At 51.3% G+C, this 23,693-nt stretch overlaps 1 protein-coding gene across 3 annotated transcripts in view; it reads left to right on the top strand.

The window, feature by feature from the left end:
- Positions 1–23,380, top strand: part of Tshz3 (teashirt zinc finger homeobox 3) — an 86,131-nt gene extending 62,751 nt beyond the window's left edge. For all 3 annotated transcript variants that reach the window (XM_004659966.3, XM_045155059.1, XM_045155058.1), the window contains exon 2: positions 18,608–23,380. In XM_004659966.3, the coding sequence (XP_004660023.2) occupies positions 18,608–21,825 (3,218 nt within the window). In that variant the 3' untranslated portion in view covers positions 21,826–23,380. The remainder of the gene's footprint in view (positions 1–18,607) is intronic.
- The last annotated feature ends 313 nt before the right edge of the window (positions 23,381–23,693 follow it).

The raw sequence follows: 23,693 nt of genomic DNA on the forward strand, positions 1-23,693 counted from the left end.
GAGGTTTCAGTCAACTTCCTGGACATCTTGAATGCTGGGTAGAAGAGCCAGGCATGCCTTTGGTCTGATGGGCACCTCTTCATGGGGCCTTGCTCCCATCCCATCAAGCAGACTTGATCCGATGGACATCATAGATAAGAACTGCTCACCGTGACCCCAGACGAGCTCAGCCCCACTCTCTCCAGTGAACACAAGGATGGTACTCAGCCCTGAGTCCATAGTCAGCTCGCTCTGGTCCAGTGTTTGGCCAGCCTACAGCTGGCAATGACCCAATCCAGCCCTGGCTCAGCACTCAGTGAGGTCAGCCCTCCACCAGCCGTCACCCCACATCTAGCACTGACTCGGAATTGCCATGGTAATAAGTACTGAGTTATGACCTAGCACTTAGTCTAGAGCAACCCAGCTCTCCCTGAGCACGCAGCCAAGCCCCTCCGTGTCCTTGCTCTGCGTGCAGGTGCCCTCCCCGGACAGCACTGCCATGCTCAGCACTCACTGAGGCACCACTGGTACCTGTGTGGCGCTCATTTGGATGGACAGTGATGAAATTTTCCTGGCCTGGTTATGAGAGGGAGGTGCTATTGTGCAGGCCCAGGTTATTTGCAATTTTGACAGATGTTTGTCTGTGATAGATTTTGCCCACCTTACCGCTTGTTATAAATGATGCCTATTGGCTGGTTGGCATCACATTGTGTTTGCTTTTTAGTCTGGTTTCACATATTTATAATGCCATTAATTTACTGTGAAATAGATGCTTCCTGTAATAAATTCGGGTACTCTGCAGATTTCTTCATCAGGGTGCTGGGGAGAAAGGAGAAGGATTGGGAGAAGAGCAAGGAAGGAAGGAAGGAAGGAAAGTAGATAGGGAGGGAGGGAGGGAGGAGCAGAGAGCAAAGAAGAGCATAATATAAGAAGACAAGAGCTGGGCCCACAAGCCTTATGTATTTCCTGCCATCGTCTTCACCTCTTGTGGAAGGCGTTTCCGTGGTGCTTACTTCTGCCGCCATGTCGGAAAGTTCCATGTCTCTGTCTTTTCTAACGCTGGCATTCTGGTCTTACCATTCTTCCCAGTTCTTACCTAATGTTTCAGAAGGAACCCCTGGTAGAAGCATGTTAGAAAACTGGCATTATCCACAAATGATACCCCAAACCACAGTCACCCAGCAGGGTCACTCCCAGATGTGCCACCAGCACAAATGCACATGTCTGTCACCCAACCGCCTGTCCAGTGACGTCTTTGGGACACTTCAGTATAGCTCGTAGAAGCAGGAAGAAGCTCACCACAAAGAGAAGTGGAAGGTACAGCTTTGGGGGCACAGTGACACAACAGGCCACAGAGCTGAAAAAGCAAGCTACGATGGCAAACAACATGCAGGAGCCCCACAGGGGTTGTAACAGGGCTCAGTGCTGGGCTCTTGTTAGACTACACCAAGGAGGGGCTGGTGTGTGGCTCAGCGGTAGAGCACTTGTCCAGGTCCACAGAGAGGGGCTGGGGGCATGGCTCAGTGGTAGAGCACTTGTCTAGAATCCACAGGGAAGGGCTGGGGGTGTGGCTCAGAGGTAGAGCACTTGTCTAGAATCCACAGTGAGGGGCTGGAGGCATGGCTCAGAGGTAGAGCACTTGTCTAGAATCCACAGTGAAGGTCTGGGGGCGTGGCTCAGAGGTAGAGCACTTGTCTAGAATCCACAGTGAGGGGCTGGGGGCGTGGCTCAGAGGTAGAGCACTTGTCTAGAATCCACAGTGAGGGGCTGGGGGCGTGGCTCAGAGGTAGAGCACTTGTCTAGAATCCACAGTGAGGGGCTGGAGGCATGGCTCAGAGGTAGAGCACTTGTCTAGAATCCACAGTGAGGGCCTGGGGGCGTGGCTCAGAGGTAGAGCACTTGTCTAGAATCCACAGTGAGGGGCTGGGGGCGTGGCTCAGAGGTAGAGCACTTGTCTAGAACCCACAGTGAGGGGCTGGGGGCATGGCTCAGAGGTAGAGCACTTGTCTAGAATCCACAGTGAAGGGCTGGGGACGTGGCTCAGAGGTAGAGCACTTGTCTAGAATCCACAGTGAAGGGCTGGGGACGTGGCTCAGAGGTAGAGCACTTGTCTAGAATCCACAGTGAGGGGCTGGGGGCGTGGCTCAGAGGTAGAGCACTTGTCTAGAATCCACAGTGAGGGGCTGGAGGCATGGCTCAGAGGTAGAGCACTTGTCTAGAATCCACAGTGAGGGCCTGGGGGCGTGGCTCAGAGGTAGAGCACTTGTCTAGAATCCACAGTGAGGGGCTGGGGGCGTGGCTCAGAGGTAGAGCACTTGTCTAGAACCCACAGTGAGGGGCTGGGGGCATGGCTCAGAGGTAGAGCACTTGTCTAGAATCCACAGTGAAGGGCTGGGGACGTGGCTCAGAGGTAGAGCACTTGTCTAGAATCCACAGTGAGGGGCTGGGGTGTGGCTCAGAGGTAGAGCCCTTGTCTAGAATCCACAGTGAGGGGCTGGGGGCGTGGCTCAGAGGTAGAGCACTTGTCTAGAATCCACAGTGAGGTGCTGGGGACGTGGCTCAGAGGTAGAGCACTTGTCTAGGATCCACAGTGAGGGGCTGGGGGCGTGGCTCAGAGGTAGAGCACTTGTCTAGAATCCACAGTGAGGGGCTGGGGGTGTGGCTCAGTGGTAGAGCACTTGTCTAGAATCCACACATACCACATTACACATACACACACAAACCACAAAAAAGGTGACTCTGGAGGTCTTTGAATTTTTACTGCTCATTACCTGGACCTTTGCTTTTGTCTTGTGAGTGTGACCTTGGCACATTTGGTTCTTTGCACCGGTCGCTTCATAGCCGTTACAGAGAATCTCCTTGTAGAAACTCTTGGGAAGGTGTCTGTCCAGAGATGGGAGAGGCCGCATCCCCAGTTTGATCTGGGATAACCTCCCAACTTCCTGGCTTCCTCTTCCTCCCAGCACCCTGCTTTCGGGAGGGGAGCAGTGGCATGGGAAGGGAAGGGGACGGAGGTCATTCTTGCTCAGGACCACTCAGGTGGCCCCTTGAGTATCTTTCCCTGCAGCCAGAAGAGAGAAACTTGAGGTGTGCATGAGAGCCCAGGCATGTCTTCTGTGGGCCCTGGACTCTTGGTTTCTTTTGTTTAACTCACTAAAAAGTCATTAGTGAATATTAATTATACCAAATGGTGAGTTTCATTGTGACATCTTGATATATGCGTTTATAATGTGCTTTGATCTCTCTCTTCCCCTCACCGCCCTCTCTTGTCCCTCTTCCCCGCTTCCCACCGGTCTCTTTCCTCTTCCAGCATTGTCCCCTGTCTACTTTCTTCTACTTTGTCTTTTGCTTTTCACATTGAGATTCCCTGAATGAGGGAAAATGTAAAATATTTGTCCCCAGTCCAGCTTTGTCACCTAACCTTATTCTCTCCATTTTCCTGAAAGTAACATGCTCACTTTCTCAGTGGCTGAAGAACGCGCCCATGTACACGGCCACACCCGCACTCTCTGTTCATCCACTGACGGCCACCTGGGCTGACCCTGTCGCGGGGCTGTTCTGACAAGGGCTGCAGTAAGCATGGACGCGCATGCGCCTCTGTGGCATGCTGACTCATTGATCTCGAGTGTTCTGCCACACCTGCAGGGCCCGAGCTTGTTCTGGAGGCTGAGTCTCTGGGGTTCCACCAGCTGGGAAGCGTCTCTGGCATCTCCATGTCACTGCTTCCCTAAGAAGCAGTGTGCCGTAATGTCCTAAACGACCAGTGGCCACCCTGGCTGCGCCACACTGTGGCTTCCCTTGCCAGTCAGCCTACCCTGTGCTTTTCTTGGCACGAAAGGCACGCTGCTTTATTAACACAGTGGTCCCCAACTGAACAAGCACTCACTGCACACATTACATCAAATTACCGTGTACCAAATTAATATGCTTGACCTTGCTAGTGGGGAGAATAATCAATCCAGGGCAGGTTGGCATCCCAGCGTGGCCGGCCTTGTGTGGAAGGGCGGCTGTTACAACTCAGCAGCACGTGGTTCCGCAGAGAGCCAGATCCCGCCCTTCTGGCACTTCTCACCTGGTTTGGACTGCTGGATATTTTCCTTTCTTTCTTTCTTTCTTTCTTTCTTTCTTTCTTTCTTTCTTTCTTTCTTTTTTTTTCCTGAGGACCTTCATAGTCAGTGATGGTGCTTAGGAGATTCCCTGGCACTCTTGGTAACCTACCCTCTTGATCTCCAGCATCTGTGACCTTCATCATTCTAGAAGGCTCCAGAGATGTCTTTATGTCACTCCAGGTGTCCAGGTGGATAGACGGAGAGTACTTGAGTTCTCTACTAAATTGGGACCTCCTGGGCGCCAGGCATAAGACCCCTTTCTCTAGGACCACTTTTTAAACATTTTATTTATTTATTTTCAAGGAGAGAGTGAGAAGGAAGGGAGGAAGGAAAGGAGGGAAAGAAGGAAGGAAGGAAGGGTAGTATGGGCATGCCAGGGCCACTTGCCATTACCAATGCATTCACCACTTCATGTATCTGGCTTTACATGAGTATTGGGGATTTGAACCCAGGCTGTCAGGGCTTCCAGGCAAGTGCCTATAGCTGCCGAGCCAGCTCTCTAGCCCCCACACCACTTTAAAAATCTCTGCTATCTACTTCATAACCAGGCCCTGGCCCAGCATGTCATCCACATTGGTGTGACCAAGGGCATGTTAAGCCAGGCCCACTTCCATTCTGTCACTCCCTTCCTTCTGTCACGACCTCACTCTGTTATTTTTCCTGTCCTGGGGAAGGAGGCTGGGCCTTCATGCATGCTAGGCAACTGCTCTCCCGCTGAGCCATGTTTCCAGCCCCTCAGCAGCTGAGTTCTGGGCAAGTGCTCTACCCCGGGCCCCTCATGCTCCAGCTCCTTCTCCCCACCCTCTGGGTCAAAGGAGCCCTTTTCCTGCTGCACTGAGCACTCTCTCTACGAAACCAGAAGCAGGTCTCTCCGTCTTGGATGTCCTTTCTGCCCAGTGCCAGGATGCTAGGGCTCCCGAAGGTGACTGCTTCTGTGAGTGCCAACGCAGCTCTGCAAGCCCGGCTCCGGCCCTCACCGCTCCGGGCTTCCTGGCCGGGTCATGCTCTGCGGCCGCCTGGGGAGAGCTCCCGAGCCCCAAGTCAGCTGGTCCAGAAAGCAGATGCTGCGATCCCCTCGGGATCTTCTTGCATCAAATCTATCCATCCATCTGGACTTTCCTGGTTAAGTTTAGGTAGAAATTTCTGGTGATTCTGAGCTCTTCTCCCCACACAGAAGAAGTTGCCTTGCGGCAGAAGTCTGAACTCAGTCTGTGCTACCGGATGTGGCTGCGGGGTTGGGAGCTGCAGGGCCACCGACCCCCAGTCGGGTCCGGGTCCTCTTCGAGCGCCGCAGGCTTTGTCCCCTTTTACCAAGGCACCAGAAACCCTCCAGTCAGAACCAAGCAGTGCTGCTGTGGGGTGCAATGGAGCTTGGCTCGTGCCCTCGCCCGTTTTCCCCTCAGAAGTCCTGTGGACAGACAGGGGTCTTGGGAGGAGCATATGTGTGCGATTGGGAATGTGAACTTTGCATCCATTCATCCGGTGATACCTCTTCCTCAGCTGCCTTCTCCCTGCCCTTTCTTCCAACTTTCTTCTCCACAGCCCTCATCCTAGGTTGTTACGTTTCCCCTGAAAAGGCAGCCAGGGCCTGGAGAGAGGGCTTAGTGGTTAAGGCGTTTGCCTGCAAAACCAAAGGATCCAGGTTCAACTCTCCAGGACCCATGAAAGCCAGATGCACAAAGGGCGCATGTACCTGGAGTTCATTTACAGTGGCTGGAGACCCTGGTGCACCCATTCTCTCTCTCTCTCTCAAAACATAAATAAATAAATATATATTTTTTTAATTTTTTTTTGTCTATTTTTTATTTATTTATTTGAGAGCGACAGACACAGAGAGAAAGACAGATAGAGGGAGAGAGAGAGAATGGGCGCGCCAGGGCTTCCAGCCACTGCATACGAACTCCAGACACGTGCGCCCCCTTGTGCATCTGGCTAACGTGGGACCTGGGGAACCGAGCCTCGAACCGGGGTCCTTAGGCTTCACAGGCAAGCGTTTAACCGCTAAGCCATCTCTCCAGCCCATAAATATATTTTTTAAAAAGGTGGTCAGGCCAACATGGAAACTCTTAAAGATGCCAGTTCAAGGCCTTCACAGAAGAATGCTGCGCCCAGACCCAGGCCTATGAGTGTACCTGCTTATGCCCACCAGTGGCTGGTCCTTGGCGCTTCCATGGAGCGCAAACCCCTGTGTAGCAGGTGCACCTCTATTCAACTGGACCTTTTACCAGAGAAAAGTCTCTGTGTTCACTCGTCATGAAGTCCCTGGTGGGAGGTGGGCGTGGCCCATATTTTCCCCACCTCTTTCCTGTCTCCTGTTCATGGGTGAAGACGGCTCAGAGCTCACCCCAAGGCAGCCATGTGACCAGCCTGGGGCAGAAGAGGAGCGGAGGTCCAGCGCTGTCTTGCTGTGACACAGCGCAGTTTCATAGAAGCAAACGCAGAGCAGAGAGGCCGGGAGCAGTGGCCGCTTCTCTCCGTGTCCCGGGCTTTCAGAAGCCATGCGGGGCTGCAGTAGAGGTGCAGACAACCTCCTGGTGGGAGCTGCACCTTTCCTCGTCCAGATGCGTTCTGCCACAGTGGGGAACGCCGGGCCTCACTGGCTTTGACGCAGGCTGAACAGCCCTGCCTGGGAGCGAAGCTGGAGGCGGGGCTACGGGGACTGGAGCTGTGCTTCAGACTCAGAGAGGGCTGACCCGAAGCTTTCTTACCAAGCAGTTCACTTTCAGACACTCTGCTGCATCTTCTGGAAAGTTCCATGTCTCCATATGTGATCACAAGAGATGTAGGTTTGCCAAGGCCAACATGGGCTGGACTCTCCTACTTTTACTGGCCACACACATCTCCTTTTGCTTAGGAGGACCACAGATCATTGATTTGAACTTCTTTCCTTCTTTCCTTCCTTCCTTCCTTCTTTCCTTTCTTCCCTCCTTTCCTCCCTTCTTCCCTTCATTCCTTCCTCCCTCTTGTCACCTCCATCTCTGCATCTATCTATCTTTCTTTCTTTCTCTCTCTCTCTCTTTCTTCTTTTCAGTACAAAATATTGAACCTAGGAATGCATACATACTAGGAAAATGCTCTACCACTGAGCTCCACCTTCAGTTCTCATTTTACCTTTTAAAAATACTCATTATTTTCAAGCAGCTAAAGAGAGAGAGAGAGAGAGAGAGAGAGAGAGGGAAGGAGGGAGGGAGAATATGGACACACCATGGCCTCCAGCTACTGCAACTGAGCTCTAGATGCATGTGCCACTCTGTGCACCTGGCTTTACATAGATACTGGGGAATCAAACTCGGGTCAGTAAGCTTTGCAGGCAAGCACTTTAACCACAGAGCAATCTCCCCAGCCCTCTTTGTTCTTTTTGAGACAACGTCTCTTTCCATTGCCCAAGCTGTCCTTGCCCTTATTCTGTAACCCAGGCTGACGATTAACTTGAGGCCCTATAACTTCAGCTTCCTGAGTAGCTGGGATTATAGGCCTGTGCCGCCAGGAGTGGTCACTTCGTTCTTGGATCCCCTCTCGGGCACTGACAGTGTTCTTTGTGGAGGAAAGCACACCGGGGATCCCTGGAGAACCCGGGTGCTCTGGAGCTAGACGGAAAGCCTGGTGTCCTCAGGGTGTCATCCCCGGGCCTCGTCGCCCCCGTGGCCGCTCCTGGTGACTTACCTCATAGCTCTGTCTGTACCAGAGTCCCAAGCACAGGCTCTGACTGCCTTCACAACCCTTTGCATTCAAATATCCCTATCTTTGATGCCCCTCAGATCTGCATCACGTCGTCTTTCTCTCCCTGCCCACCTCCCACCCCAGCCAGCCATCCTTTCCTGTCCCGTATTCCTAATGAATTCCTGTTTCCTGTCTCCCCACTTCTGTTCGTTCTTCACTTCGTTGACCCTGCGCTGTCTCCTCTCTGCCCTCTCTTTTCTCAAGGCCCCAGGTGGGATGGGCGCTCAGCTAGAACCCCACCCTCACCTCCTAACTCCTGGCCCACTTCGCAGACCCCGGCAGCCCGTGTGAGAGTCCTGTAGGCAGCTCCACACGCCACACTAGCTTTGTGTGGCCGGCTCACATTCACACCTGGCCTGGGGACTTGAAGGTGAGACAAGGATCAGTTTACCGAGGAGAGCACTCCTCTGTGCCCGGCCCCCTCGGCAGCCACGGGGAAGGGGAAGTGTCCCCTTCCCACCCACCTGCCCACCCACAGCCCCTGTAGCTCCACGCCCTAATCACAGCCATGGCTTCTTCCCCCAGGGGAGAGAGACTGGTTATAGTCCCCTTCTTGCGAGGACAAAACACCCAACCAAAGGCAGCTGGTGGGAGGAAAGGGTGACTTTGCCTTACAGACTCTAGGGCAAGCTTCATGATGGCAGGGGAAAGCATGGCACGGGCACGGGCTGGGCATCACCGTCTTGCCACGGGAGGTGGGAACTAGCAGGAGGAGAGTGAGCAGAACTAGCGCTGGCAAGCTAGGGGCTAAAATCCCTCAAGATCCGCCCCAGCGACACTCCTCCCGTGAGTCTCGTCCTCTGAAGCGCCTGCGGCTGGGGGCCAGGCACTTGGAACACACGGGCTTACGGGGATCATTGGATTCATATCGCCACGGTTCCTAACAGTACGAAGAGCTAGTTCCCACCCGCCCAGAAATAAATTCCAGTGTGTCTCCACTTACTCCTTTATAGGAAACATTAATTCCTTCCCACCCGGATGTGGAGTTTAGCCCTTGGACATGTCCACCATTCCCTGGCCTCCTGGAGAGGCAGGTGTGAGACCCTATGGAGGGGTCTTGCAGCCTGTTCCGCATCTCGAAATGCTCTCACTCCCATACTCCTTTCCACAGGCCACTCAGATTCAGACCCAGAATGGGGCTCTTAGGGTCAGAAATGCCTCTGTTTAATTTACCGAAGTTCCACTTTCTAAGTCTGGAAGCTGGAGTCTATCTGATCATATCCCGGGGTCAGGTGCAGGTGGGAGGAAAACATGGCTCATGCACGTGTGTACTTGTGAGGTCAGGGTCATGGCTGGCCCTTCCCCAGGCGCTGGGTGATAGAACTTCGAAGGAAGCATTGTGGCCCTCTGTTTTTCAGGAGTGTTTTCTACCTTAGTTCTGTTCACCTAGTAATCTGAAAAGGTGTCCCTTGCACTAAGCTCTCTCCTGTCTTTTCACACTTGCTTTCTGTTTGCAAAATAGGGAAGATGAGGCCAGGTGTGGTGGCGCACGCCTTTAATCCTAGCACTTGGGAGGCAGAGGTAAGAGGATCACCGTTAATTTGAGGCCACCCTGAGAATACACAGTGAACTCCAGATCTGCTTAAGCTAGAGTGAGACCCTACCGACCAAAAAAGTGTGTGTGTGTGGGGGGGCGGAGATGGGATATAGAGAAGAAAGCAGCTCAACTTGGCTCCCATTATGAAGGGAACCTCTCAACCTAGAGCCTCCTGGAGAAGTGAAACATGCAGGTCCCACCCACTCCTCACTTGCAAGTTTGTGCCCTCTCCTCAGTGTGCCTTTGCCCTTCTGGTAGGCATGGGTTGAGTGGGACCCCACCACACACACGCCTTGCAGTCCAGATGCCTCCTCTGTTGGTCCTGGCAGCAAGGGGCCAATCTTGGTCCTGAAGAGGACAAGCATGATGGGTACCCTTGAGCACAGCTGTTTGGACGTGGGCATTGCCAGGTCTGGCTCCAGGACAAGCAGACCACCAGCTGGAGTGCTTCTCCCATGTTCCTGAGCAGGAGGCTCTGCATCCTCTCTGCCCCTTTGGCCCTTCTCCACACCAGGGTAGACCCGGGGAGGACCTCGCATGGCACCCTGGCACATCTCTGTTGTGAGCCTGGCTGGAGTCTGGACCCCTCTGAGATGGGGAGGAAAACATGGAGGAGATGAAGAAAGTGACCGCAGCAGTCACTGGTTTGTCCTGTGGCTATTCGCCGAGTGGCCACTGCAGATCAGAGCCATGGTTCAGAAGTGGTTTGCGTGTTGACATGGTCAACTCCGTGCTGCTGGGATGGACCTCCAAACCAGCCAGTTTGTGGGAGGAAGAAGGAATTTACTGAAGCTGACAGATCCCAAGGAAGTTCTGTGGTGGCAGAAGAAGCTGGCGCCCTTTCTCAGGTCCGCGCAGGGAGAAACACCAGCAGCGCCATAAACAAGCACACGGGAGGAACCCCAGGCAGAGCCCAAGCCCTCTGTGCATCTAATTCCAGATCTGCTCCCAAATGTACCTTAGAGGCAGAACCTAGGATCTACCCACAGTGGCACCTCTTCCAGCCAGGCAGCTAGAAATACAGGAATCTTTAATAAAGCTGAATCTCCTGGAGGACATCCATTCAAACTATACCACACCACATGTTCCCCATGGGGTCACTGTTGGAAGCTTCATTCTTAGCGTGCCAGTGCGTGAGACGTTGGGACCTCTAGGAGGTAGGTCTAGAAGGAGATCCTTCAGTTTGCCCTTTCAGAGGATCAAGGTAGCTCCTGTGGGGCGCTGAGTGAGTTCTGTGAGAGTAAACACTGTTGGAGCAAGCTGGCCTCTGAGGTACCCTGATTTGTTCTGAGGTGTGGCACTGTCTCTCGTGGGTACTTCTGCTGTTTGCCAAGCCGGCCTTGCTAGAGCTGGAGGCGTGCATGCTCTTGGGATAGGTGCCTACTAGAACTATTTTCTTTCTTTCTTTTATTTATTTGCACAGAGAGAAAGAGAATATGAATGAATGAATGGAAATGTCAGGACCTCCTGCCACTGCATGCACCATTTTATGCATCTAGCTTTACATGGGTACAGGGGAATCAAATCCAGGCTGTCAGTCTTTGGAAGCCAGCCCCTTAACTGCTGAGCCATCTCTCCAGCCCTCCTCCCAAACTGTTATTAGCCAAGTAAACCTCTTTTCTTTATAATGTTAGCTTTCCCCAGGCATTTAAAAATATTATTTATTTATTTATTTACTTATTTATTTATTTATTTTAATTTGAGAGGAGAATGGGCATGCCAGGGCCTCTAGCCACTGCAAGTGAACTCCAGATGCATGTACCACCATGTACGGTTGGCTGGCTTATGTGGGTTCTGGGCAATCAAACCTGGGTCCTTAGGCTCCCAAGACAATGCCTTAACCACAAAGCCATCTCTCCAGCCCAACTTCAGGTGTTTTGATAGTAACCGAAAATGGAATATCATAGGCCCCACCAGAGGATTGTAGCAGATTTTGGGGCTGGGAGTTTGGGATTCCAGGGGCTGATCCTGACCAAACCGAGCGGACACTTCGTTAGCATCTGGCTGTAGACGGATGATGTCAGCAGCATGCGGTTTGACATGAAGAGTGAGGGTGAAAAAACTGACTCCTGCCCTCGGCAGTGGCTGCCTGTCTCGGCTTGCTCTTCAGCGGGCCTCTGGAGAGGCAGCACTGAGCAGTGGGAGGGGCTGCCTGTGTTCTAGAAGCTGGGCAGAGCTAGAAGGAAGCACAAACCAGTGGTGGAGAATCCTGGGGTTGCTTTGAGGAAAGCAAGCTTTCGCCTGAGACCTTTGAGGAGGCCTGCGGGTCTCCCACAGGAAAGCGATGTGACCAATCCGTTGTTTGGTGACAATGCTAGTGGCTTCTGGTTGGAGACCAGATTGAAGGGGCTGTGTCTAGAGTCAAGGAACAGTTTAGGGGGGGCCCAGGGATGCGGGTGGTTGTGCCAAACCATTGTGGGAGGGGGCGGAGAAGGGGCAGATCCTGTAAATACCTGGGGGCTTGTGGAGACCCCTGACTCCCCTCTTCCCAAATGAGACAGTGGGTTTCTGTTGCTGTCCTACTGTGTGCAAGAACAAGGAGGCGAGAAGCCAGGCAAGCTTGTACAAAACGTTACTATCAATGGAAGATTCTAATAACTGCACAGGAGATGGGCAGCGCGCCCTGTGGCTACAGCTGTTGGGTGCAGAGGCCACCACGGGTGTGCTGAGGACCACCATGGGGTGGAGGCCGGGGTCTTCTCACACCCAAACCTAGCTAACTCACCACTGTGCCCACTTGGTGCCCAAAGCCGCCCAGTGTCTTTCCTTTCTTTACTTGATCCGGGGTGCTAACTGTTCCAGGGTCAGGAAGTCTTCCTTCTATATCACCAGAGTATTTCTAAGTTAGATTGTTCATAGAAAAAAAAAAAAAGACTGAGCCAGGCATAGTGGTGCACAGCTTTAATCCCAGAACTTGGGAGGCAGGAGGATCGCCGAGAGCTCAAGGCCAGCCTGAGACTATACAGTGTATTCCAGGTCAGCCTAGGCCAGACTCTGATTTGAAAAACCAAACAAGGAAAAAACAAAAATCAAAACAAAAATGACTGAGGCATTACATGGTGGCACAGGCCTGTAATTTCAGCACTTGGGAAACTGAGGCAGGGAGACTCTCTCTAAAGACAATGGTTAAGTTTTTTTGTTTGTTTGCTTGGTTGGTTTGGTTTTTGTTTTATGGCTCCTGTGTTCAAAGGTTTGCTCTCGAATACTGAAAATGAAAAGACAACTTGATCAAATGTTTACTAGTACCTGGTGCTTGATCATGAGCCAGAAGGACAAATCTACCTGATCGATCTTGCCCCAGTGCCCTATGTTGTACCAATAGGGAAACTGAGGCCCAGGGAAAGCAAATGCTGCACTGCTCAGAGTGCAGCTTGTCTCGCTTCCAAGGCTGGGGAGGAGGTCTGTGTGCAGTGTGCCAATGCTTTCCTTCCCTTCATCCCACTGCCTCTCCTGGAGCATACCCTTGTCTCCCAAGTTGTTTGCTTGGTATAAAGTCTCAGGGAGACCAGCTGCCCTTGAACTTGTTTTGTTGACTGGGATGACCTTGAATTCCTGATCCTTTCTTCTCTGTCTCCAACATGCTGGGATTATAGGACTGCATCACTAAAGTCAGCTCTCTTATTATTTATTTATTTGCAAGGAGAGAGAGAGAGAGAGAGAGAGAGAGGGAGGGAGAAAATGAATGGATATGCCAGGGCCTCTAGCCACTGCAAACAAACTCCAGATGTGTCTGACTTTGGGAACCAAACCCAGGTCGCTGGGCTTTGCATCTTTCCAGCCCCTCTTCTTCTGTACCATGATTTTTAAGCTTTGTGACCGAGTGTGTGAGATGATCAGTGGAACGCGGTTATTGCACAACTAGAGGAAAGGTTACTCTTTAGCACACCTTTCTTTTTTTTTTTTCTCAATTCTTATTAACATTTTCCATGTTTATAAAAAATATCCCATGGCAATAACCCTCCCCACTTTCCCTTTGAAATTCCATTCTCCATCATATCCCCTCCCCATCTCAATCAGTCTGTCTTTTATTTTGATGTCATGATCTTTTCCTTCTCTTATGATGGTCTTGTGTAGGTAGTGTCAGGCGCTGTGAGGTCATGGATATCCAGGCCACTTTGTGTCTGGAGGAGCATGTTGTAAGGATTCCTACCCTTCCTTTGGCTCTTACATTATTTCCGCCACCTCTTCCGCATTAGACCCTGAGCCTTGGAAGGTGTGATCGAGTTGTTACTCAGTACTCCAGTCACTTCTTTCCAGCACTATGATACCTTCTGAGTCATCCCAAGGTCACTGCCATCTGAAAAGAGAAGATTCTCTATCCAAAGTGAGAGTATCATAAATATAAGGGTATAAATATTAAGAGAAGTGCTTACTGGGCAGTTTGATAAGCATAGCATATACACTTATCCAGACATCAGCAGATGTTACACCCCTAGGGCTCATGACTACCCCTGTTTTAAGTTTTCAGTATCAGGGATGTATTCCCCCCATGGAGCGGGCCTCCAGTCCAATTGGAGGGCAGCTGGTTTCCACTATGACAGACGTGCCACTATTGCACCCGTTGGCTCATTTGGCCTGGCTGGGCAATTATAAGGCTTGCAGTGTCCACTGTTGAGTATCTTCACTGGTGGTATCTCTTTCTCCCATTGAAATGCATGTAGAATGGCTTCTTCCCAGCTTTCTGTCAGCTGGTCTATATGGAGGAAGTTATCAGCTCAGTTCCAGCAGGATTTTTTAGTGGCCTTGTAGCCCAAGTATGTGTAATCTTTAGCAATAGGGTCTTACCATCGATTCCTGGTGGGAAACCAAGTGGCCTTCCTTTCTAAGTGGAGGAAGAATCCACGGTGAGCCTCTTAGGTTCAGTCTGAGGAAATACTCTTCACCGTTACATCTGCAAAGCGTGCGGCCTGCGGACGGGTAGTCCCGTCCCAGCAGTGTGCATATGTGGCGCCGCAGGAGCCGTGACAAGATGACGTCAGGTCTCCCTAGGATCTGTACCTTCTTGTCATGGGAATCCTTTTAATTTTCCTCAGAGTTGTATTTTCTTCCCAACAGCTAGGTTGGTCTTACTTTCTTTTCAGTATTAATTTCCTCCTCCGTCATCAGACTGACACATTCTGACTGTGATGTGCAATGTGCAAAGTGTACTGGATTGTGTCGGGGGTGAGCCTGAGTTAAGTGAGGTTAGCCTGAGTTAAGTGAGGATTAGCCTGAGGTAAGTGAGGGCTAGCCTGAGTTGAGGTAAGTGAAGGTTAGCCTGAGCTAAGTGAGGGTTAGCCTGAGGTAAGTGAGGGCTAGCCTGAGTTGAGGTAAGTGAGGGTTAGCCTGAGGTAAGTGAAGGTTAGCCTGAGGTAAGTGAGGGTTAGCCTGAGGTAAGTGAGGTTCACGGGGCAGGGAGGCTTCTGGTAGCCTGAAGGGAAAGGCTGGAGGTCGAGGTCCCAGCCACGGGGGAGGGTTGGTGGCATGTTCCAGCCCAGCTACTAGCTTTGCCCTTCAAGCCACAGTGGGTTCCCTCATGTCAGCTGTTGGCATCTTCTGGCTCCGTGGTGCCTTGCACTGGAGCGAGTCTCTCCCAGTTTTAATTCTGTGCCAGGTCTAAAATGGGCACGCCACCTCCCCCCACGGTGTGGAGTTCAAACACCAGACTGGCTCTGAGGAGCGGAGCGTGCCCAAGAGAGAAGGATGGGCTTTGACTTCAAAATTAGCTACTCTTAGTGTTGTGACAAAACTCTTGGCAGGAGCACCTTTAAGGGAGGAAAGATTTCTTTTGGCTCATGGTAAGGGACACCAGCTCCTCGTGGCAGGGAAGTCACAGTGGCAGGAGCATCGGGCAGTGGTCATGTCCCTGCAGGCAGGAACCAGAGCCCTTGGGCCAAAACCAAATCATGTATAACCTTCATAGCCCGACTCCAGTGATCACTGTCTCTGCTAGGCCATGGTCCGGAAAGTTCCACAACCTCCCACAATAGCGCCGCCCACTGGAGAACAAGTGTGTGTGGGGGCATCTCACCCCCAAACTGTAAGCTATCTGTCCCTGTCTACCTGGGGCCTGGCCTTCTCTTGGCCCTTGGGGTCAGCAATACATGGTAGATACTTTCTTCTGCCATCCCCAGGTACCATATAGGCCCCTCTTCCACAGAAAGAGTGTGTGGGGTCCATTGTGTTTCTGGATGGCTGGGCTCATGTGAGCACCCCCGCTACCTTCTTGGCTCCCCTCAAGACGATGGTAAGAGAAGCTGCCGATCACAGGAAGCCCTGGCTCCCACCCCCTAGGTGCCCAGCCATCCCCTATGTGCCCAGGACTGAGTGGACTCCTGGGATGTGGTGCAAAAATCAGGACAAGTTCAAACAAACTGGGGTGCTTGGTCACCCTATGACAGCCATCCTCTCTTTCTTTAAGCTGGCTCTCTGGAGGCATTTGTGAGCCCAGATTTCTAGAATGTGCTACAGATGGAGTAAGGTTATAAGGAAGACTGAAGTGTCATTTTTTTTTTCTTTTTTTCTGTTGCTTTTCTAAGACATGCACTCACACATGCCTGTGCTGGACTTACCTGTTCATTCACCTGTCCCAAGAAAGAGGAGCCTTTTCCATTTGAAGTTGTCTTTGTCCTTCCCTCTCTTCTTTTCAAAAATATTTATTTTAGGTATTTACAAGGAAAGAGAGAAAAAGAGAGGGAGAGAGAGAGAGAGAGACAGAAAGGACGTGTGCCAGGGCCTCTATCCACTGCAAACGAACTCCAGATGCATGCACCACTTTCTGTATCTAGCTTTATGTGTGGGTGCCAGGGAAATTGAACTCAGCTCATTAGGCATTGCAGGCAAGCACCTTAATCCCTGAGTCATTTCCCCCAGCTCCCCTCTCTTCTTCCCTTTATGCAGTCCTTCCTTTCCTTACGGGGTCTCTGTGTAGCTCAGGCTTGCCTGAAACTTAGGATCCTCCCAGCTCAGCTCCCTCCACCTCACCCCAGTGCTGGGACTGCTGAAAGGTGGGGGCCAACACCCCCATCTCTTCTGCTGATGTCTAAAGGGTGTTCTATGGCTTGTGCACAAGACTTGGCATTGCGTGGTGTGTATGAGCAGAAGGGCTTTTTTATTTTTTACGACTAGGACACACTTCCCATCCCAGTCCACACTCCACCAGGGTGCGATTGGCACTATTGGGTTTTAACTTAGCAATCACTGTATTCAAAGAGCATGTCCCACAAGTGATGATGTAGATGGTGTTGGCTGGGGTGTGTGTTGGGGGAATGTCCATGTGGACTCAAGAGAATCAGCTCAGTTTTTTTTTAACTTAATTATTCTGTTGTGAAATTCACCTGGGGCAAATCTGTACAGTTATTGAGGTCTACAAATAGGCCATCCTTTCCTTTTTGATGAACTTTGTTTTTTTTTAAATATTTTATTTTTATTTATTGGGGACCAGAGAATGGCCATGCCAGGGCCTCTAGCCACTGCAAATGAACTCCAGACACATGCTCCACCTTTTGCACCTGACTTACATGGGTAGTGGGGGAATTGATCCTGGGTCCTTAGGCTAAGCCATTTCTCCAGCCCCCCCATCCTTTTTTTGAGGCAAGCCCAACAGACAGGCCTTTTTTTGGTTTGTTTTGTTTTTGTTTTTCAAGGTAGGGTCTCACTCTAGCCCAGGCTGACCTAGTATTCACTATGGAGTCTCAGGGTGACCTTGAATTCACAGTGATCCTCCTACCTCTGCTCTCCTAAGTGCTGGGATTAAAGGTGTGTGCTACCACGCCTGGCTCAGTCAGGGCTTTTTTATGTGAGAAAGAGAATGGGCATGTCAGGGTTTCATCACTGCAGTTAAACCCCACACACATGCATCCCCTTCTGTGCATGTGTGAGCTTGCACACGTGTGTTACTTTGTGCATCTGGGTTACATGGGACCTGGAGAGTCGAGCATGAGTCCTTGGGCTTCTGCTAAGCCATCTCTCTACCCCCTGATTTGCAATTATCAATACAGCATTTCAGCCACACAATGTGCTTGCCCAATGGCCTTTTGAAGCCAGCAGGTTTCTAGTTACTGACAGGAAAAAGTCACTTTTTTGGCTTGAAGTTGCTCACACAGGGCTGGTCACTCCTGAGTGCTTGTGAGACCTTCAGGGGAGTGCATGGTCTGAGGTGCGCGGCAGTAGAAGATTACGCAAGGACAGGAGAGCGTGTCACCGTGTCCCCTCGCTCACGTGTGGCGCTGGGGCTCTGCATCTGTGTGCGCGGCTGCTTCAGGAGCCCCCAGCTGTGGGGGGGTGCCCTCCACCTGCTCAGGAATGCGGGCTGACTTCACACCCAGCACACGGGCTCCAGAAGACAGAATCCCTGTTGGCTGCCCTGGTGCTGAGTAAATATTGGCAGAGTCGTCTAAAGAGCAAACACTTTGACATTTGTAAGGTCCACCGGAAGGTCTTGTATATATTTATACAGCAGGAATGAGCTCCGCATACCAATTTTCCTGAACTTGTTCTCAAGTAATTCCGCATGGATGGTGTCTGTGTGCGGGTGGCTGAAAGCCTGGGTGTGCACCTGTGTGGGGCCCAGGGCCGAAGATGGGTGCCAACAAGTTAAGAAACCTTCTCCCCTAACCAGAACACATCTGCCCCTATGCCGGGCAGGAAGCTTTTCAGAGACGTCCTTCTCCAGAAAGGAGAAAGTGAGGGTATGCATGTGCAGGGGACAGGGGGAATAAACCTTCTTTTTAATTTATGATAATTGATATATTCTCTTTTTTACTTTGTTAAAAAATTTATTGATGTTTTTGTACTTTATTAAAGATTGAGCCTCAAAAATGTAATGAGTAAAAAACGCTTGCTTAATTTAAATTGTGAATCTGTCTGTTAAGAAATGCATTAGAGGTAGGAGAAGCATAAGACATATTAATTGACAGACAGGAACTGCTGTCTCTGAGGTTGATACAAGTAATTTATTACTTTAGAAGTGAATGCCACCTCCACAATGTGCTTCATTAATTTCAAATTTAGTTTTAATTTCAAGCTGTTGCCCCTTGAGAAGAATAAGGTGGCAAATTATGTTTGAAGAGCAGATTTTTTTTTTTTGCTCCAAAGAAACACCACATTTTAACTGTTTAATTTTACAAATAAAGGTACCTATCTCATTTGCTGCTTTCTAAGAGCCAACGATGTCGTCTACAATACTTACTAATGTTGTCTTTTCTTTCTCTCCCCTCTCTCTGTGTCCTCCGTCTCCCCCCCACCCCCGCGTGTCCCTCATTCCCACCTGCGATCATGACAGCCTATGTTTCCGATGAATTAAAGGCGGCTGCCCTGGCGGACGACGACGCGGAGCCCGCGGAGCACCCGGCCTCCGATGGCGAGCCCTCGGCCAAGTACCTGTGCCCCGACAAGGAGCTGGCGAAGGCCTGCCCCAGCTACCAGAACTCGCCCGCCGCCGAGTTCTCCAGCCACGAGATGGACAGCGAGTCGCACCTCAGTGAGACCAGCGACCGCATGGCTGACTTTGAAAGCGGCTCCATCAAGAACGAGGAGGAGGCCAAGGAGGCCCCGGTGACGCTGGAGGATACCGCCGTGTCGGACAGCCTGGAGCAGATGAAGGCTGTGTACAACAACTTCCTCTCCAATTCCTACTGGTCCAACCTCAGCCTCAACCTGCACCAGGCGTCATCCGAGAAGAACAACGGCGGCCGCAGCAGCAGCAGCAGCAGCAGCAGTAGCAGCAGCTGCGGCAGCGGCAGCTTCGACTGGCACCAGAGCGCCATGGCCAAGACGCTGCAGCAGGTGTCGCAGAGCCGCGTACTGCCCGAGCCCAGCCTCTTCAGCACCGTGCAGCTCTACCGGCAGAGCAGCAAGCTGTACGGCTCCATCTTCACGGGCGCCAGCAAGTTCCGCTGCAAGGACTGCAGCGCCGCCTACGACACCCTGGTGGAGCTGACGGTGCACATGAACGAGACCGGTCACTACCGTGACGACAACCACGAGACGGACAACAACAACCCGAAGCGCTGGTCCAAGCCGCGCAAGCGCTCCCTGCTGGAGATGGAGGGCAAGGAGGACGCCCAGAAGGTGCTGAAGTGCATGTACTGTGGCCACTCCTTCGAGTCCCTCCAGGACCTGAGCGTCCATATGATCAAAACGAAACACTACCAAAAAGTGCCTCTGAAGGAACCCGTCACACCCGTCACAGCCAAAATCATCCCCGCCGCTCGGAAGAAACCCTCACTGGAGCTGGAGCTGCCCAGCTCCCCGGATTCCACGGGCGGGACCCCCAAAGCCACCCTGTCGGACGCCGGTGACGCTCTGCAGAAGACCTCCAATCCCTACATCACGCCAAATAACCGGTACGGCCACCAGAACGGGGCCAGTTACGCGTGGCACTTCGAGGCCCGCAAGTCGCAGATCCTGAAGTGCATGGAGTGTGGCAGTTCCCACGACACGCTGCAGGAGCTCACGGCCCACATGATGGTCACCGGCCACTTCATCAAGGTCACGAACTCGGCCATGAAGAAGGGGAAGCCCATCATGGAGACGCCCGTCACACCCTCCATCACGACCTTGCTGGACGAGAAGGTGCAGTCGGTGCCCCTGGCAGCCACCACCTTCACGTCCCCCGCGAACACGCCCGCCAGCGTCTCGCCGAAGCTGACCGTGGAGGTCAAGAAGGAGGCGGACAAGGAGAAGCCGGTCACGGAGGAAAAACCCAAGGAGAAGGACAAGCCGAGCGAGGAAGAGGAGAAGTATGACATTTCTTCCAAGTACCACTATTTGACTGAAAATGACTTAGAAGAGAGCCCCAAGGGGGGTCTCGACATCCTCAAATCCCTGGAGAACACAGTGACGTCGGCAATCAACAAGGCGCAGAATGGCACCCCCAGCTGGGGGGGCTACCCCAGCATCCACGCCGCCTACCAACTCCCCAACATGATGAAGTTGTCCCTGGGCTCCTCAGGGAAAAGCACAGCCCTGAAGCCCATGTTTGGCAACAGTGAACTTGTATCTCCCACCAAAACCCAGACCCTGGTCTCTCCGCCCAGCAGTCAGAGCTCCCCAATGCCCAAGGCCAACTTTCACGCCATGGAGGAACTGGTGAAAAAAGTCACTGAGAAAGTTGCCAAAGTGGAGGAGAAGATGAAGGAGCCGGAGGGCAAGCTGTCCCCACCCAAGAGGGCCACGCCGTCCCCCTGCAGCAGTGAGCACAGCGAGTCCACGAAGATGGAGGCTTCCAGTGACGGTGGCTTCAAAAGCCAGGAGAGCAGTCCCAGCCCCCCGCGGGACGGCTGCAGCAAGGAGGGGAGCCCCGGGGCCGAGCCGCTGGAGAACGGCAAGGAGCTGTCCAAGGGCCTGAGCGGCGGCCTGAGCGGCAGCACGGCCATCATCACTGACCACCCGCCGGAGCAGCCCTTCGTGAACCCCCTGAGCGCCCTGCAGTCGGTCATGAACATCCACCTCGGCAAGGCCGCCAAGCCCTCCCTGCCGGCGCTGGACCCCATGAGCATGCTCTTCAAGATGAGCAACAGCCTGGCCGAGAAGGCGGCGGTGGCCACCCCACCACCCCTGCAAGCCAAGAAGGCCGACCCTCTGGACCGCTATTTCTACCATGTCAACAACGACCAGCCCATAGACCTGACAAAAGGGAAGAGTGACAAGGGCTGTTCTTTGGGTTCGGGGCTTCTGTCCCCCACGTCCACGTCCCCGGCCGCTTCCTCATGCACGGTGACAGCCGCCAAGACCTCTGCCGTCGCTTCCTTCCTGTCAACCTCGCCGCTGCGCGAGAACGCCTTGTCAGATATGTCAGATATGCTGAAGAACCTGACAGAGAGCCACACGTCCAAATCCTCCACGCCTTCCAGCCTCTCCGAGAGGTCTGACGTTGACGGGGCCACCCTGGAGGAGGCGGAGGAGTCGACGCCCGCGCAGAAGAGGAAGGGCCGCCAGTCAAACTGGAACCCCCAGCACCTGCTGATCCTCCAGGCCCAGTTTGCTGCCAGCCTCCGGCAGACGTCCGAGGGCAAGTACGTCATGTCCGACCTGAGCCCCCAAGAGCGCATGCACATCTCCAGGTTCACCGGGCTCTCCATGACCACCATCAGCCACTGGCTGGCCAATGTGAAGTACCAGCTTCGAAGGACAGGTGGAACGAAGTTCCTCAAAAACTTGGACACTGGCCACCCCGTGTTCTTTTGTAATGACTGTGCGTCCCAAATCAGGACTCCTTCCACGTACATCAGCCACCTAGAGTCACACCTGGGCTTCCGGCTACGGGACTTGTCTAAATTGTCCACTGAACAGATTAACAATCAGATAGCACAAACCAAGTCACCATCAGAAAAATTGGTGACGTCCTCCCCGGAGGAGGACCTGGGGACCTCCTATCAGTGCAAACTTTGCAACCGGACCTTTGCGAGCAAGCATGCGGTTAAACTTCACCTCAGCAAAACACACGGGAAATCGCCCGAAGACCACCTGCTGTACGTCTGTGAGCTCGAGAAGCAGTAGCGTTTGCTTCTGCTGGAAGTGACTGCGGTTTGCTTTGAGGGAAACTGTGGAAGGCACCTTAAGGCCCCTCTGTCTTGTTCCTGGCACATGTTCTTAGGTTAACTGCAGAGGACTGTTTTGTATAACTGTACAGTGTTGAATAGAGGTGCGTAATCAGCTGTTGTTACTGGTAAAATGACGAAGGTTAAAGCGCAGTGGTAAGTGTTTGGAACTTTGTGTAAATGGGACCTAGTTGCAAGCATCCTCTCGATGCTTCAAGCTGCATGCATTAACAGACAGTTTAATTAAGCATTTATAAGGAAATCAGGCACACTTTTCCCATGAAATTTGGGTGTGCTGGCATTTCTCACCCTTTCATCTTTAGCCCTCTGAGTACTTTGAAGCACTTTTGCATTAATTTGGTTAAAAAATAAAACAAAATAATAATAATAATATAATGTATGAAGCTCCGTTTTTTTAAACTCCTTACCAGCTTAATTCTAAGGAATAACGCGAGCCACCGTTTATGCAGGTCTGCAGGGGTATAACACGCCTTGAAATTTAAAAGAATATTATTTTCACATTGAAACATAGATGTATATATTGTATAGATTTCAGACTCTTATGGAAAAAAAATGTGATTGTGGTTCAATGGCCCTCTTTTTCTTGCATCTATATCAACGGTGTTTTATGTACCTGCTATGCCCTGGACATAAGCCTCTGTATAGTGTATATTTCCTTTCTTTTTCTTTTCTAAGGGTTTGTTTGTTTCACACACAAGCACTGTAAATTACGCAGATTCCACAGATTTAAAGTATATGGAAACATATCTCAAAGCAAGGTATGACGTTTGTTTTGCTATACAGTACAACTCTACTGGTAGGCGCTCATGCTTAAATTATACGTATTTATTAGTACCACATTGTCATTTGTTTTGGGACCAGGAAATCCATCCCTGGAGGACATCATAACTCTTTTACACATGATTTTTTAAAAGGTATTTATTAGAAATTAAAGAACTCTCAAAATACGTTCAATGCTCAAAGGGTTAAGTCTATTTGAAAAGGAAAAAAAAATGAATAAAAAATAAAAGAACTTGTACTGTATTTCCTAAACATTGATAAAGCCTTTAAAATGTTTGTACTGTAATACTTTGCTTAAAAGTCACAAGGCATTCTGTGAGAAGCCTCTCACTTATTTATAAGCCCTCTCTCGGTTGCTAGTTCTTAAATTGTGGGGTGCCTTTTTATTTCGATTGGTAACTTTCTGTTTTCTTCCTAATTATTCTCCCAAGATCCCACACTGCAGTTTTATCTTTAGGCTTATGAAAGGTAACCCGTGGTTACCGGCTCTCCAAGCGATTCTGTTCTTCTCCATTTTTGGCAGTTAATTTGCAGAAATAACTGACAGCTGACACCATATGAGAACCTATGTATAAGATATTGGCATGTAGACAGCACAGACAGCGTAACACACTCCATGCCCTGTTCTGTTGACAACGAAACACCAGTATATGATTCTTCATATAACCCTTTTTTTTTTTCTACAGCAGCATTAAAATTGTCTTTTTGCTATAATTTTGTGTTGCGTTCACAATTATGTCTGAAATGTGCTACGACTAACGAGCACATTAAAATTAAATTGTATGCGATCTGTTTATGACTGACTCGGTTGCTGTGTCTGCCAGGTGCTGGCAGTCGGAGGCTGCGCGTAAATCAGGGGAGTTTTAGTGAACTTTGATGTTTAGAAAGCAAGGCACTTACTTCCACAGAGGGTGACTTGCAAAGTGTTTTCCCCAAGAATGAAAATTGGAAGGAAAGAAAGAAGACATGAATGTGAGGTTAGATGCCCGTGGACAAGTGACCTTACAGAGTGAGTGTCCAGGGTTT

The sequence above is a fragment of the Jaculus jaculus genome, chromosome 7, assembly GCF_020740685.1.
Source record: "Jaculus jaculus isolate mJacJac1 chromosome 7, mJacJac1.mat.Y.cur, whole genome shotgun sequence".
Lineage (NCBI taxonomy): Eukaryota > Metazoa > Chordata > Mammalia > Rodentia > Dipodidae > Jaculus > Jaculus jaculus.